This window comes from Cyrtonyx montezumae, unplaced genomic scaffold (genome assembly GCF_038088225.1).
Source record: "Cyrtonyx montezumae isolate F1298 unplaced genomic scaffold, pur_monq_1.0 scaffold_3, whole genome shotgun sequence".
NCBI lineage: Eukaryota > Metazoa > Chordata > Aves > Galliformes > Odontophoridae > Cyrtonyx > Cyrtonyx montezumae.
In genome coordinates this window covers 42,042,757-42,058,150 of record NW_027072034.1, presented here as the reverse complement: position 1 = coordinate 42,058,150, position 15,394 = coordinate 42,042,757, and the positions used below count along the sequence as shown (strand labels likewise).

At 37.7% G+C, this 15,394-nt stretch overlaps 1 protein-coding gene across 3 annotated transcripts in view; it reads left to right on the top strand.

Moving 5' to 3' along the window:
- Positions 1-15,394, top strand: part of ARHGAP6 (Rho GTPase activating protein 6) — a 287,722-nt gene that overhangs the window by 229,902 nt on the left and 42,426 nt on the right. For all 3 annotated transcript variants that reach the window (XM_065741365.1, XM_065741366.1, XM_065741367.1), the window contains exon 2: positions 2,013-2,172. In XM_065741365.1, coding sequence (XP_065597437.1) covers positions 2,034-2,172 — 139 coding nt within the window. In that variant the 5' untranslated portion in view covers positions 2,013-2,033. The remainder of the gene's footprint in view (positions 1-2,012; positions 2,173-15,394) is intronic.

Sequence of the window (15,394 nt, the reverse complement as noted above, 5' to 3'; positions counted from 1 at the left end):
TGACTGTAGAACATTTTGTACAAGGGATGTTCATGAGGATTGAGTTGCATATTTCTGTACTTGTAAATTTTTTTTCTTCTGTATTATCACGATTGGAAAGGAGTTAGTTTCTGGGTATACATTGTCTGATGGTGGATTCTGTTCTTGATCACTTTTAACTATAAATGACAACGGCTTTTTAAAAAATGTAAACATTTACTTGCAGTTTTGCAAAACAGGTTTATATGAATCTTCCTGCTTTGGTTTCACTTGAGTTAAGCTAGCCAGCTTGGTTTACATCACCTTGCAAACCTTCTGTGTGACACTACTAAATCTAGCCAGTCAACAGTGAAGCAGTGAAAGAGCAAAAAAAGAAAAAGGGAAACCCAAATTTCAGTGGTCAAATCCTGGGCTAATACAAAAGTTTGCGTATGTGATACATATGAATATATATATCATAAAAAATATTGAGCATAGTGTATTCATTTAACAGAAAGATACACTGTTGTTCAGATCAAGGTGACAGCTTCATCCATCGTGATTGCCTAATGACGTACAAAAAAAGTTGTACAAAAATAAAAGCTTCTTGAGGAACTCAGACTTATTTAATGGCTTACAAGAAAAGTTCTTTAATGCATTGTTCCTTTTAGCTACATTGCTAGATGGTGCTGCATGTTTGTGCTGTTCTTGTCTCTCGTACACGTGAACACACATGCAGTCATAGATACGTACATATATAGATAGTGTTGTCACAGTATCATATGGAAACACACACGCAAAAGTGTTTCCATACAATAGGATGCAGAGCAGCTGAATAAAGTCAGATTTTACTGATCTTCATAATACGTGGTGTCAGCAAATGTCTTTTAAAGTCAGCTGGCATCCTTTGACTCCAAATGTGTGTGCAGAATGGGTGAAATACAAGCGTTGGTGAAAAATGAGCGTGCAGTAAAGGTACAGATGTTGAAGTTTAAACTTAAAATAAATACTTACAAAGGAGAGTTAAGTTTGTTATTTGAATGCCTACCGTGTAGTGTTGAAGGGCAGGCTGATGGATTTGTCTTTACGTGTCAGCTGATGTAAAACAGAGGTCTTCTGTTATCTACATCAGAATCAAGTTATACCTACTGACAAGTTTGATGTTTATTTTTTTAATACAGTTAGAGTGAAAAACAAATTATTCTTTTTCTTGTAGAAAAAATATGTTCTTTGATGGTGCTTTGATGAATTTTGGAATTCTTTCAAGTTAATTGTCAGTCTTTCAGCTTCTCTGTGTGCTTGTGTTTCTGTTAAACTGATGATTACTGCCCTCACCTGAACTAAATACTAGCTGTGAGAGTGGCTTTTTGTATATGCCATCATATGTGGGAGATAAAACTTATAAAGCTTTTGATTTTATTTCCAAACATAATTGGTACCTTACAGAGATGCAGCATATCTCATGTTGTTTCATTGTATAAATTGTAGCACATATGTTAAAATGGCTTTTCAGAAATGTAAACCAAAATATCCTTTAGTCAGTCTTGCTTTAACCACAGTCACGTCATAACAAGAGGGTAGGATGTATTGGAAAAGTAAAGTACTCACTGAACAGCTTTGGGGAGTGGGATTAGCAGACTGGAGGAGATAAGACATATGATGTCCATGGACCTGTAAAAATCCATGTTCCTCACTGAATGTGCATTGAAGAGAATGAAATGATGATGTACAAGAAACCAAGCTGGGAAAAGCAGACAAGGATAACTTTTTTTCCTGCTTTTTGCTTTTGGTTACTGGAATCCTAGTGTTTTTGCAACAATGGTTGCTTAAATGTTTTCAGGCAAAATTGACTTTGTTTTGCACGTCTGTACTCCTTTTAAGGAATGTTAGTCTTAGGAAAACAAAGATATTTGAAAGGTTAGAGAAGTCCAGGAAAATGGCCTTTTAGAAAAGGGAGCATGCATTGTTTCTCCTTACAGAAGAAGAGATAGTTATGTTTATTAAATTGTGCATACCGTATGATGCTTCATATTTTTCCATTTGATTTCCTGTAGGGTGATTTCACTTGGAACAGCATGTCAGGGCGCAGCGTTCGACTGAAGTCAGTTCCCGTTCAAAGCCTCTCGGAGCTGGAGCGTGCTAGGCTGCAGGAAGTGGCTTTTTATCAGCTGCAGCAGGAGTATGACCTGGGATGTCAGATTACAATCCCCAAAGGTAAGTGGACGATAAAACGTCTCTGTTTAGATTGCTAAGCCTCCTCTTCATAAGCCACTGACTTCATATCATGATAATAAATGGGAGAAAATAGTACACTGTTTACTCCGCAGACTTTGTCTTCTGCTTCACTTTTAAACACCGTAACTACAAAAAAGACTAGTAATGGTGTTTGTTATATCCAACCTAAGCCAGCTGAGGTAGGATCATCTGGTCAAGGACAGATGCCTACAGAGCAGATAAACTAAATCAGACCTATTTATGCTGGAATCCCCTGATGCTCCGTTCAAAGAAAAAGGTTTTTCTTGCACTTCCTTATATCTAAAAGTTTATATCTGTCTATGTTAGATAGATCATTCCTAGAAGTGGTTTTTTTTTAGCTCTCTATTGGCCCTGAAGGAATGCAAACATCACTAGTTTAGGTGCCTTCCACATCAAATAAAATGAATCAAGCCAAGTTTTCCTACAGATAGAGGTCTTAAAATTTTCCTAAAGTTGTAGAGAGCAATGAGGTTGCCCCTTGGCTTCCTCTTCTCCAGACTAGACAACCCAAGTGTCCTCAGCCTCTCAATGCTTTCCAGCCTTATTACCAACTTTGTTGTCATCCTCTGTACACTTCCAGTAATTTACCGTCCCCTTTATGTTGAGAATTGAGGAACTGCACACAGTATTCAAGAAGGGGCTGCACCAATGCTAAATATAGCATGTTGGTTCCAGATTGCCTGATCTAGTGGTTGGCAAACTTGCTCATGGCAGAGGGGTTGGAACTAGGTGGTGTTTCAGGTCCTTTCCAAACCAAGCCATTCTATGAGAATCACCTTTTTGACCAGCTAGCTATGCTGTCTTTAACGCCTCCAAAATATGGTTTGCCTCTTGGCTGCCAGGGCACACAGCTGATGGACACTGAGCCTGCTGTCACCAGCACATCCTGATTCATTTTTGCTGGGCTGCTCCCTAGCCACTCATCTCCTAATCTGTGCCCATGTCAGGCATTTCTCCATCCCAGATGCAGAACTGAGCACTTAACTTCGTTAAAGTCTGTGCTGATGCTGATTGCCTGTTGCTCCAGTGTATGTAGTTCCCTCTGCAAGGCTTCTCATCCTGCCAAAGTCAGCAGCACCTCCAAGTTCAGTGGTAAGGATGCATTCCATTCTTACATCCAGATCACTGATAAAAATGTTGACCAGGACTGGCTGTAAAATATTTCAGTTTAGATCTTTTGCAGAGACAATTCAGATGTCCTCCTTATGTTCCCATCACTCCTGAATGGTGTGGAGTGCAAAAGTAGGAGAGAGGTAGCCATCCCCTTGTTTTGCTTACATCACAGGGCTGTGCAAATTGACATGTTCAAGTTTCAGCAATGTGAAACTTGCTCGGTCACTCCAGGCATGCAGGAGTACAAGTAACATAAAACTCAGTCACAGCTATTTGTGTCCTGAGTTAAAAACAGAATTAAGGTTGTTTAAGGTTTTCTGTAAAAACGAAGCAAAGCAAACCAACCAACCAATCAAAACACAAAAACAATAACAAACAAAGAAATGGAGATGTGTTGGGCCAACTTAAAGGAAGAACTAGTGTGGTATGTTTGAGAGAGTTGAGGGAACTGTCTAGGACTGGAAAGATCCATGTATGTAGAAAGGTATGCTCTACAGCTCTCTTCTTGAGTGTATCTTGCCTGAAAACTTTCAGGAGTTGGAGGTTAGTTGAATAATCTCTATACTAGAAAACATAGAAAGCTGTCTTAAATATTGGGATTCTTTGAGGTTCCTTGACTGTTTTTCAAAAGTTGCAAATGAATGACTCTAGAACAGGGCCCGCTGGGTTTTTGCTTTATATATTTTTTTTTTCATTTGAGAAATTGCTTTTACTGGCACAAATCTTGTGGAAAGTAAAACCCCATTGTTCTTGGGTGACAAGTGTTTGTGTGAAGCATGCTTACATGGAGGTTAAGTCTGTGTACAGAAATATCTGCCTTAGTAGTCTCAGTAACACCCCATCCAATCACTACTGGTAGTTTCATAATGTTTCAGTTCTGCCATGCTCAGAAGGCCACATTATCACAGTCAAGTGCAGTTAGCATTTTAGGGCCCATCTGGCTGTTTCCACACCAGGAGATGAATGGATTAAATGTAATACCTGGTATGTAATCCCTCTATTTCACTTGTATTGCAGCCATTACCCTTAATAAAACACACTGCTGACATTTATAACTTAAATATCCTGTAGTTGCAGAGAGAGGACCACTTCCCACAAGAGTTTAACTGGCATGTCATTTAAAATATGTAAGGTTGGACTTCAGTAAGGAATCAAAATGAATTTTAAAACCATGGCTCTTGATGAATTTGTACGTATGACAGATCTTCGTCAAATTTGGTATTTTATTCTCTTGTTTTTCTGCCTCCTACCTGTCTTTCATTTTCTGGAATTGACAACTTCCTCAGTTCCATGGCACTCCATGTCTGCCAGCAAGAACTATACCACAAATCATTTGTACTCTCTCTAGGTTAATGCGTTAAGTTGAACAGTTAACAATTCCAAGTAGAGCATTAGTGTCTCTACTAATGCAGTTATTCCATTGAATATTTTTAATTTGCTGTCTGATGTTCTAAATAGCGCAGAAAATACAATATATGATAATACTTCTAAATATCTTTATATATGCACATACATCTTAGTGACTTTCCATTTGTGTGTGTACTTCTCTGCCCGTAATGAAAAAAAGGAACCTTTTACAGCATGTCTACACAACAAAAAAAAAACAACAAACCAACAACTTGGTAACTCAGGTCTCATTGCTATTTTCAAAGTAAAGCAAGTATAACAGAGGAGGATAACTTTTTTCCTTCCCCTTTGTTCATAAGCTCCAGGTACCTCTTGCGCAGAGAAAGTATTGAATGAGGTTTGTTTGGAGCAGTTTCCACAACAGGTATTTAGAAAATACTTTTACAGTAACGTTCTACTTCACTGAGCCCCTAAGAGACTCTTGTAGTTTGTATTTGCGAGCACCAGTAGGCACTGCTATTGCCTTATGAGTTGCAGTAAATGAGGAGTTAGGGCACCAACCCTAACTGAACTCCTTAAGCATCTGTCTCAATTTGTGGCTATGTCTTTCTTCTCAGTTTTCATCAGTCATTAGAAAGATGATATCCTCTTAATGGACTAACGAATATTGAGAAGTTACTGAAAGGTCTCAGCACAACCAGGAATTAGAAAGGGGTATTGTGATAAAGAAGATTGTAGGACTAGTCAGTTATGAGGCATCACACTGAAGCAGAGGAAATCTCTGATGTAGAAAAAGGAGTTCTCCTTTATTTTTCAAAGAAGTGGAAAGAAAGGAAAAGTTATGCTGAATTTTTCTATCAAAGTTCAGAAATACTGCCTTAACATGGACAGAGTAGAATGTGAATCATCAAGGGATATATATTATCTGGGTTCTACAAAGACCTTCACAGAATCTCAATCTTTGTTATTAGACACTTTTGGTCCTAAGTTTCTAAATAATTTCAGGACAAAATTTCCGATGTGATAAAGCTAACACCTAATCTTTTATTTTCATATCATTCTTTTCTTACAAATAATAATAAATCCAAGTATTAACCCATGTTTCAGTAGAGTACTACTATGCAAACTTCATTTATTGTAGAAGGACTTAGCACAGGAGTTTAGGCCCAAAGCTTCAGAATGACTTGGTAAAATATCTTTATTCCAATCTCATCTTCAGAATACAAGATTGATGTGTCTAGAGTTGAACTTTGATGTTACGTGTTCACCCAGGATTGTTAACAGATCAGATGCAATAGATTGCAGTACATGCAGTAGGTTGGACGAAGGCCAGAACATCCATCTCTGATGACTTATCTTGCTTTTGTTGGCTTGGGTCACAGCCTTAATGCTAGGTTGATGCAGTATTTTTGTTTTAGTGCGTGCCACATTCCGAAGTATACTTATGCTATGGTATAAGTGCTGCATATATTTACTTTGTACATTAGGGTTTATTATTTTTATGCTTTCCAAATGTTTTGGAGGGAGAATCCGAAGAGGAGCCACAGAATTTTCCTGATTTTCCAGATCTGAAAATAAACATGCCATCCAACTATTTTAGCAAGTGTACAAAGTGCAATCAAAGAAATTAATGGCCTTTACCAAGAAGAGTGTTTAGTGTATTGTTGCCACCTATGACAAGAATGTACGCACACATTTATATTTATTGTTAACAGCAACAAAGTCATACACAACAGTTTCATAATTATAGCAAGTGTTCTACTTTCTGGAGTAATTTCATTTTAGAGTTACTGGGACAGCTGGGGAGAGAGAAGGTGATGCTTAAGTTTAGTGTTTAGCTAGCATTTGTCAAATCTAGCTATCAGTTCATATAGTTAGTTATAATTATAATAAATATTATTTCATGTTAATAACAATCCCAGTCATTTAAGGAAAGATTATTGCTTATGGTGTTTTAACGTGTACTGCTGGACATTTTTGAATGCAAGATCTGTAGCTGATTTCACCTGGTGTGTGGTGCTGTGCATCTGCTCCTATGAACTAAGTATTAGTCTCCTGTAGGACTTCCTTCAGTAAGGTGAATTTGAGATACATAATTACAGACTGAGTGTTGAGACAGCTCTGTCTTTGAAATGGAACAAAACACAAGTAGTTAGGTTTTCTGAAGTTTTATTGTTCATTGGTGCACTTTGTCCCCAGTATGTTTCAGTTAAGTTCCAAATAAAAAAGGGAATTTGGAGCTATGTGTTCCCCACTTGTTGTTTATTTTGGCAGGGAGTAGACTTTTGGATCAATTTTTTGCTTACAGTACTTGTAATTGTATTTCATTATCCATTTTCTTTAACACTGAGAATGAGTTTGATTTTTATCTGGACTTGCATTTTTGTAAGGGCTCCAAGCTGCTCGTTGTTTTTAATCATTGAACATGTTACATACTGTGTAGATAGTTACACCAGGAGAAAGCATCTAAGTAAACTGTAGCTGATGCTTTGTGGAGCTACAAGATTAGATGCATTCGTGCTGGTATGCAGTATGCCTTTTAAGTGAAGAAGCTTACTAGCACCATTCTTCATGCCAACCTTTGCAGATGCTTCTCATATAATACTGTCTCTAACATGGTGCCACGAGTCCATACAGCACTTTTAAGATTTGCTTTCAATAAAGCAGTATTCATGAAGGTTGTACTAAAGACAGACAAGACTGCAAGCTAAATTCTGCTCTTCAATATTGTGTTAGTAAGTGTTTGATCTGTTTTATCAACCTTGCTCTATCAGAGTTGCTCAGAGCACTTAATGAAAGCTATGCATCTTTCTGACTTAAGATGGAAGCTGTTTTTTCTTTTTCATTTTTATTTTCCCCCCACATCCCAATTTTCTGTAAAATGTGAACTTTTCTACGAATTTTTATATTTTCTCCCAGGAAAAAGTACTGTCTCTCAGTCTGAAAAGAGAAAGTAAAATTGACTTAATGTTTTGAGCTGGGAGAAGTCCCAGCTGCAGAATGGAGGTGTTTGGAGCAGTCAGGCTTGTAGTCTGATATGCAGGAGTTTGTCAAAGTGAAGGTGACAGAAGCTTTTCCAGACAGCGAGATATGCAAACCAAAAAGCATCTGTCTTTTTTTTTCTTCTCCTTGGAAGGAAATTTGCAGAAACTTCTTGCTGTGTTTTGATTTGTTTTCAGATTTGCATTTTTGCCACAGTTGAGAGAAGAAAAAAAATGTGAAATATATGAAGCTAGCAAGAATGTAATTTTTCTAATGATAGAACAGAAGAAGTAATAATGTATCTTTGAAACTCAAGGAAATTTTTTTGTCATCTGTTCCTTTTTGAAACTCTGTTGTTAGGCAGCTGTTTCATAAAAGACTCTATGTAATGCTCAGCAAACTGATTTCCATGATTTTCTTCTATCACATATTAGGAATGATGTATCTGATTATGTCAGGTAAAAACAGGCTAATAACAATTTTAAAAGCAAATGCTTCATTGTTCAGTGCAAGGAAAAAAAGGTTTCTCTTTTCATTTGTTAGCCTGTATTCAGGTAAATACGTGCTTTGATCAAGTAGCAGCATGCATTACCATCAGTGCTATAGGAATGCAAAGTACAAAATAGTATGATCAACTTTTCCATATACAAAGGTTACAAAACAGTTATTGGCGACAGGATCCTGACAAGAGGTTTTCAGTATTAAGGCAGGGTAATCCTAAGGGTTTGTGTTGCTGTTTGGATACTGACTTGCATGGGCTTAGGGTAGAGCTCTTATGAATTCAGAGCCAGAGACCGCTGCATGCATGCATTCAAAATATATAAAGTCCAATTGAGTCTCGGTATTACTTCAGAGATATTAAAAAATTCCTGTCTAATGTAGTTTCCTTAGTAGTACTTTCAAAATAGCTAATGACTTAAACTATGTACGAGCGCTGTTCTGAAAGTAGTGCCTCCTATTTTATTATGTTGGCCCACGATATCAGAGGTGGATGTTGGTGGTATGGCAGTAGAGGCCTTCCCACCAATATCCCATTACGGGTTGTTGCTGTGTGACAGATGGCAGCAGAGGGGCACTCTGACACAATGGGTCCAATACGAAAGTGTGGATGAAGCAAAGTGGTGTCATTGAATTTCTCCATGAGGAAAAAATGGCAATCACTGACACTCCTTGACACTTGAGGAAAGTTTCTAGGGACCAACCAGTGGATGTGAGCATTGTGAGGGGTGGCTTGTGCATTTCAGCCGTGGCGGTGGTGACAACAGGTTATCTGCACTGGTGCGGTCTGTTGCTAGTGCAGCATGATGTCTCTTGTTCTTCTCTGGCAAAAGGCATAGCTACTGGTGGTATCTGTGTTGAAAAAGCATGTTTTGTAGCTGAGAATTTGCTCTATGAAACTATTTTACTGTGCTCTTTGTATCGGTTGTAGTTTCCATGGAAGTAAATAGGAGGCATTACCAGCATGGTCAACATATAAATTCATTCAGGATTTTGTTTATATTATTTTGGGCAATGGAAATCTCATTTTCCATTTTTAAATGTTAATCGTGAGAATATTGAAAAAATTCAAATATGGCCTGAGTAAAACAGTTCTAGGAACCAGAATGCATATGTAAAAGCTCTAAAGCACATTGTTTAGAAAACTGGTTCTATTTAATTATTCATTTCTTTTCTAAATCACTGCAAGAATACCTAGTGTAACAGAAGCATTCTTGATGATGTTCTGCCAAATATGTCTTCAGAACTTATTTTAGTCCAGCCCCTTGTTTCTGAAAACTCAGCCAGACTGTCCTTACTTTGCAAGTAATCCACATTAGTGTATGGTGATTCTACTGAAGCTTTATCAAGAATACTGACATTGCAACTTACTGATCCTCATGTTCTCCTTGATTTTGGCAGAGGATTGCTTTAACATGTATATTCTTCTGGTATAAATCTTCTAAACTTTTCAGTTGAATATCAGATTTGTTTCTATTTATACATATTGCTCTTCTTTGAAATGCATTAGGGTGGTGTATCTGATGAAGGTTTCTTCTTGCTTTATGTAGAAGAGTTAGTTTCTCAATTTTATTCAAATGCATGGTTTCAGTGGAGCTGTAGTTGGTGCCAGAATTCTAAGTTATGTCTCTAAATGCTGATTAGGAAAGAAAAAACAAGAGCTTAAAGATTTACATAATCAGAGCTTTGGTACAATGTGTATCTTTGCATTTTTTCCTTTCTTTTCCTCTTCTCCCCTTTCTTAGGGAATCATTTTATAAAATCATAGAATCAGTAAGGTTGGAAAAGACCATCTAGTCCTACTGTCAATTTAATTAAGCCTTCAGCATTATGAGGTGCTAGGAGATGAGCTCTGACTGTGGCTTTGTAGATTCTAAATTGTATTTATTTGTTAGGCTTTTTCACCAAAGAGGATACCTGGGGATCTACGAGAGACCTAATCTGCTAAATGTTTTTAAGACTAGATTAGAAAAATTTCTGTTTGACTGTATTTCTGTGCAAGAAGTCAACAGAAGTGTTTTGTGCAGATCTCGTTTTTTTATCCTTATAACGTACATTGTAAGCACACGCCTCTGTTTATAAATTAAAAAGTAGTAAGCAAGATGATTTGTGCTACAGATGTAGAGAACAAGTAATGATTGCAGTAAAATGTTGTTAGAAGATCCGCTGTTAATTTTTCAAACAAATAGCATTTCAATTATTGTGGTCAGCAGCCTGTCCAGTGAGAGACCTTCTGAGTCCTTTGTTGCACTAAACTCTCATTTCTTGTCTTCATTAAGTCAGATTGCTGTGCATGAGTATTATGGACTGGGCTAAATGCTCTTCACAAATATGTATGAAGGGTTCATGACAGCAGAAGAGATGGCTGGAAGGCAGAAGGGGACCTGGATGCCTGGAAGCACCTCTGTGACCAATGGAACATCCTCTAGATGCCAGACTTGGGAGAATTCCCTGTGTACATATGGAGCTCAGCGCATATGGTGCTCGTGTGGAGAGCACTCTTGAGGGAATTCTCTAAGGGAAGCAAGTGTAGTTGCTCTCTTTCACCTGCCAGCATGGTCACGCAAGTCAGCTTCTCAGTGCTTAAAAAAACCAAAGCGAACTAGTGGAAGTTCCATGTCTGTTCTCCTAGTCCACCCTGTACTTTGGGGATTAAAGGTAATTCTCCTTCTTATTAAATCAAAAGTCATTTTGACTAGGGAAGTGAAAGTACTTTTTTTCTCATTTAAGCTATGACTTTTTATGTAGGTGGTTAATGCCAGGAAGAATCGATATTCACCCACCTCCAGTGGACTGATGTCTGTTCTAGAGCTGTTAATTGTGATGTTCTTGTCTCAGCCAACAGTATCATCTCCTGTTTTTATTTCCTACATTGTTTTTTTTTTTAGTGCAACTAAAATATTTACTTATACTGTCAGTCATTTGTCTTAATATAGTAGTGTAGTCAGTATTAAACCAATTTTACTATCCATTATGAAAGCACTAAAAGCAAGGCATGTTGTTCACTTTCTCAGAGCTCACAAGCACTTGCCCATCATCATGATTCCTGGGTGCCTTATGTGTTAAGTGAGCATCAGCAGCAAAGCCCTAGGCTCTGCTCATGCTTGCCTATTGAAACTGCAGCTCTCTGCAGCACTTCAGACTGAGGGTTCTGCAGCCCTCACCTTGCTGCAGCTCCTGAGTTCCTTATCTGCTCTGTCCCAAGGTTTGGCTCTCTCCATCAGAGCATATTGCATGTGCATTTACCCACGAATTAGCAGAGTCTGTCATAACTGAGAATCATGGAGGAACAAATTTTAAAATATCAAAGGAATTAGTTTCTTTCATGTATACACTTGAAAACTATTTTATATCTTTGTACACTGAGGAAGGTGTAGGCAAGAACTGTGTTTTCTTAGGATCCCTCAGTCCACAGGATTTGAGTAGCATGTGCTGTCTGAATTACAGCACTGACCACAGCCAGTGTTCTTTCTTGAGAAGGATCCGTATCTGTCTCATTACAGTCTGAGACTACATCTGTATCCTCCTGTTTTTCAAGATAAACATTTTTTTTTGCTATTACATTGTAAAGAAATGATGTATAATGTAAGATTTAAACTTCTGTTAGTTATATTATTTAAAAGTGTGTGTTGACACACTATAATTCCCCTGTTTCATTTTAATAATCAGTACTTCAGTAGCCCAGAGGGCTTCTAGACATAAAAAAAAATGTTGTCTATATAAATCTAAATCTGAAGAGGATACACTAAGAACAGATTACTGTAGAGCATAATGGGTTGAGAATGAAGAGCAGAGAAGCAAATGTTTTGAGAAATGTTTAGATGATGTACTGAAGGACATGGTTTAGTGGGGAATATTGGTGTTAGGTGGACAGTTGGACAAGGTGATCTTGGAGGTCTTTTCCAACCTTGGTGATTGTATCATTCTGTGCTTCTGCCTGGTGGTTTTCAGTTTCTTCAGTTAGCTGCTGGTTGCCAAGCACAAAGGAGTGCTGATTTAAAACAAAGTGAACTGAAGACAGCAACCAATAAGGGAGAAGCAGGGAGGTAGTCCAAGTGTTATGAGGCTGTATAATAATCTGCATTGCTAAGGGAATGTATGTGCACTGCCAAGGACAGGTTACAGGGAGACAAGAGAGTGATGGGAAATACCTGGGGGCTCAGCCCTTCCGTTTTCATAGTGCGTGATGTGCCAAAGCCTTTTGCTTCAGGCCCTCTGCTTGGAAATGTTTACCTTCCCTTCCGCCTGTGCTGCAGCTGGCAGCGCTCTGCGAGTTACTGCGTGGGGAAAGCACATGTTAATCTAAATAAATATTTCATGATGGACATTTATAGGCACAAGAATGGCTAAGTAAAACCAGCACTCTTCTCTACACTAGAGCAGCTCCAAGTGGACGTCCAGAAGGAAATTCACATTGTGTAGTGCCCAAAGAAATGATTGCAACTGCAAATGCAGCACAATGAGGAAAGAAAGAAGCACACTGTATTCCTCATTGTGCTCTGTCAGCTTTTAGCAGTACTTTCTGCTTGCAGAGCCTTCAGCACTGCACAGGCAAGAGAGTATGTAGCTTGATATTTGGTTTACCCACTGTGTGCACAAGACTCTCTCTGAGTCATACTTGGTGTTGGTAGGTGATCTTGCACAGAGCAACAGCACAATGTATTGTTAAAAAACACAGTACTCTTTCTGTTCTTTTTTTCTTCATTTTTTAAACGGAAATTTGAATATCCACTGCATGAAAATGGTTTCCTACCTAATTTATATGCTCATATAGACTGAATTTTTTTTTTTTCATTAACTGGACTGTACAAACTACAGAGACTGTGACTGAAAGTTAAAAGGTGATAGTCTTAACACTGTGGATGAATTTCAACCTTAAACCAGAAATGTTCAAAAATAATAACGTCAGAAGTCAGACTGCTCAATTCTTGTCTGAAGTCAGCATATCCGTACAAATACTTCTGTGTTCTGTAGGCTTTGGTTCACTGACAAAGTCTTAAATAGATGACCTAATTTTTCAAATAGAAAAATCTCTTTGGCATTAAGTGAACCTGGAAGTGCTCACCACTTTGGAAAAACAGGTCACATAGCAATTTAATATTCACTCAGGAGTTTCATTCTAGGCTTGTTTTTTTTTTAAATATTCATCATGTTCATCTTAATACATACAGGCCCAGAGAGTGATGTATGCATTGCAGTGTAAAATGCAGTCAACATATAAATTAGTAAGTATTGGTCAAACCAAGGTCATTTCTGAAACAACTGATCTACAGAGCTGCTTGGGCAGTTGTTTTTCAGGAAGTCGGAGAAGGTATACAGAGAAAAATGGCAGTTTCCTTCAATTTGATATTTCCTTGCCTTTTAGCAAGAATCATAGTCATAGAATCAATCACTCAGGTTGAAAAAGACCTTCAAGATCATCAAGTCCAACCGCAACCTAACTGTACTACCCTAACTGAAAGACAAGAACTTCGACTTTTCTCATCTTGCTAATATTCTTGAGTGGAATCTGTTAGACAGCCCTGTCTTACTGATCTGTAGAAAGATGTTCAGCTGGATAAATAACATTTAATAATTTGTGCTTCAAACATTCTCAAACCACAGGTGAACATAGCAGGTCATATATGATAGCACTTTGTACTGATACAGTACTACTTTGCATACATATTTGCTAATTAATTTCTAAATGAACAGTAGGTATTATGCACAGGTAACGATCTGTCTCTTTCCAAGAACACTTAGGATATCAATTGTATGCTCAAAACACAATGCAGATAGTGAGTGCTAAGTGTTATTAATTGGGTTTGTTTAAAACTGCTGCAGTTGCACTAATCCTTCGGTACATTGTGAGAATTTCAGCAGAGATTATGTCTGACGTATCCTAAATCAACAGTCATTTCAATACTTATTTGTTTTTACGCAATATAGATTATAATTAATCATGTCTTTTGCTGGGGTTGAAAAGAGAACTAGAACTGACCTCAAAATTCTTGTCAGGTCTCTTAAGCTTTAGCTTTACACTGACACTCCTGTCAGTCCTACTTTCACATTGATCTCTTTTTCTTTTGACATGGGGTAAACTTTAAATGTAAGTGAATGTGGTACCACTGACTTCATTGAATATGCATCCTTTGTCCAAGTATGTTTCTTCTATCATTCTGCCATCTTACTTTGTCATAGGAGCTCATTCCTGTGCAGAATAGACTTGCCCAGAGAAGCTGTGGGTGCCCCATCCCTGGCAGCATTCAGGGCCAGGTTGAATGGGGCCCTGAGCACACGATCTGGTGGGTGGCAGCCCTGCCTATGGCAGAAGGAGTTGGAGCTTGATGATCTATAAGATCCCTTCCAACCTAAGCCATTCTGTGATTCTTTGATTTTCTGTATTTTCTGTCTTGTCTATCTCTAGAACTTTATCCTTTTTCTTACGTTCCTCTGCACCTGACCGCCACTATACAAAAGTCCAAGATTTGAAGAAACAAATGTACTGATGTTCTCTGAACCAATGATTCACTGATGAATTTCTTCACAATTGGAGTTCAAAGAATCACCCATTAAGAAGAAGGTTCACAAGAAATCATTGATAGTTTGGCCCTAGAAGTCATTAGCTTGTTTTCCATGTGAATATAAAAGCCTAATTTGTTTCTCTCTTCTAAATGAATTAACGTCTTTCTGGTATTTCTGTTTTATTTGACTACACAGCACTAAAACACTCCAGAAGCTGCAGTTCTGTAATCATATTATAAAAACAGTGTGTTTTCAATGCAGTTTCCAACTTTTGTTTTTCTTTTTACATATAAGTGGAATCGTCAGTGAAATATCAGAACATCAATATATAGGTCCTTGGAGCATAAAGGCTCTAAGACTCCAAGGAAATTTTAGGCCATTTATCAAAAAGCTGCTATGAAGCAGTAATCTGAATTTATAAGATGAAAAATAATATAGAAATAATAGTGCAATATATAAAGCCAGAACACAATAGTAGTAGAGAACCCAATGAAAACAAGCAGTACTTTCAGTCTTGTTTAAGCAGGATACTGACTGCTCATATTGCCGAGAGGTAATAGAAGGATTTTTGTAATAAACTCAGTATTATGAACTGGGAATGTCAGAAGGTGTGAAAAGACTTGGTATATTAATCAATCAAAGTATGACTTTGAGTTATGAACTTGTCATGTGGATATGAAAAAGGAAATTCTAGTCATAGACCGTATCAGGCAATGAATTACCACCTTTATATTCT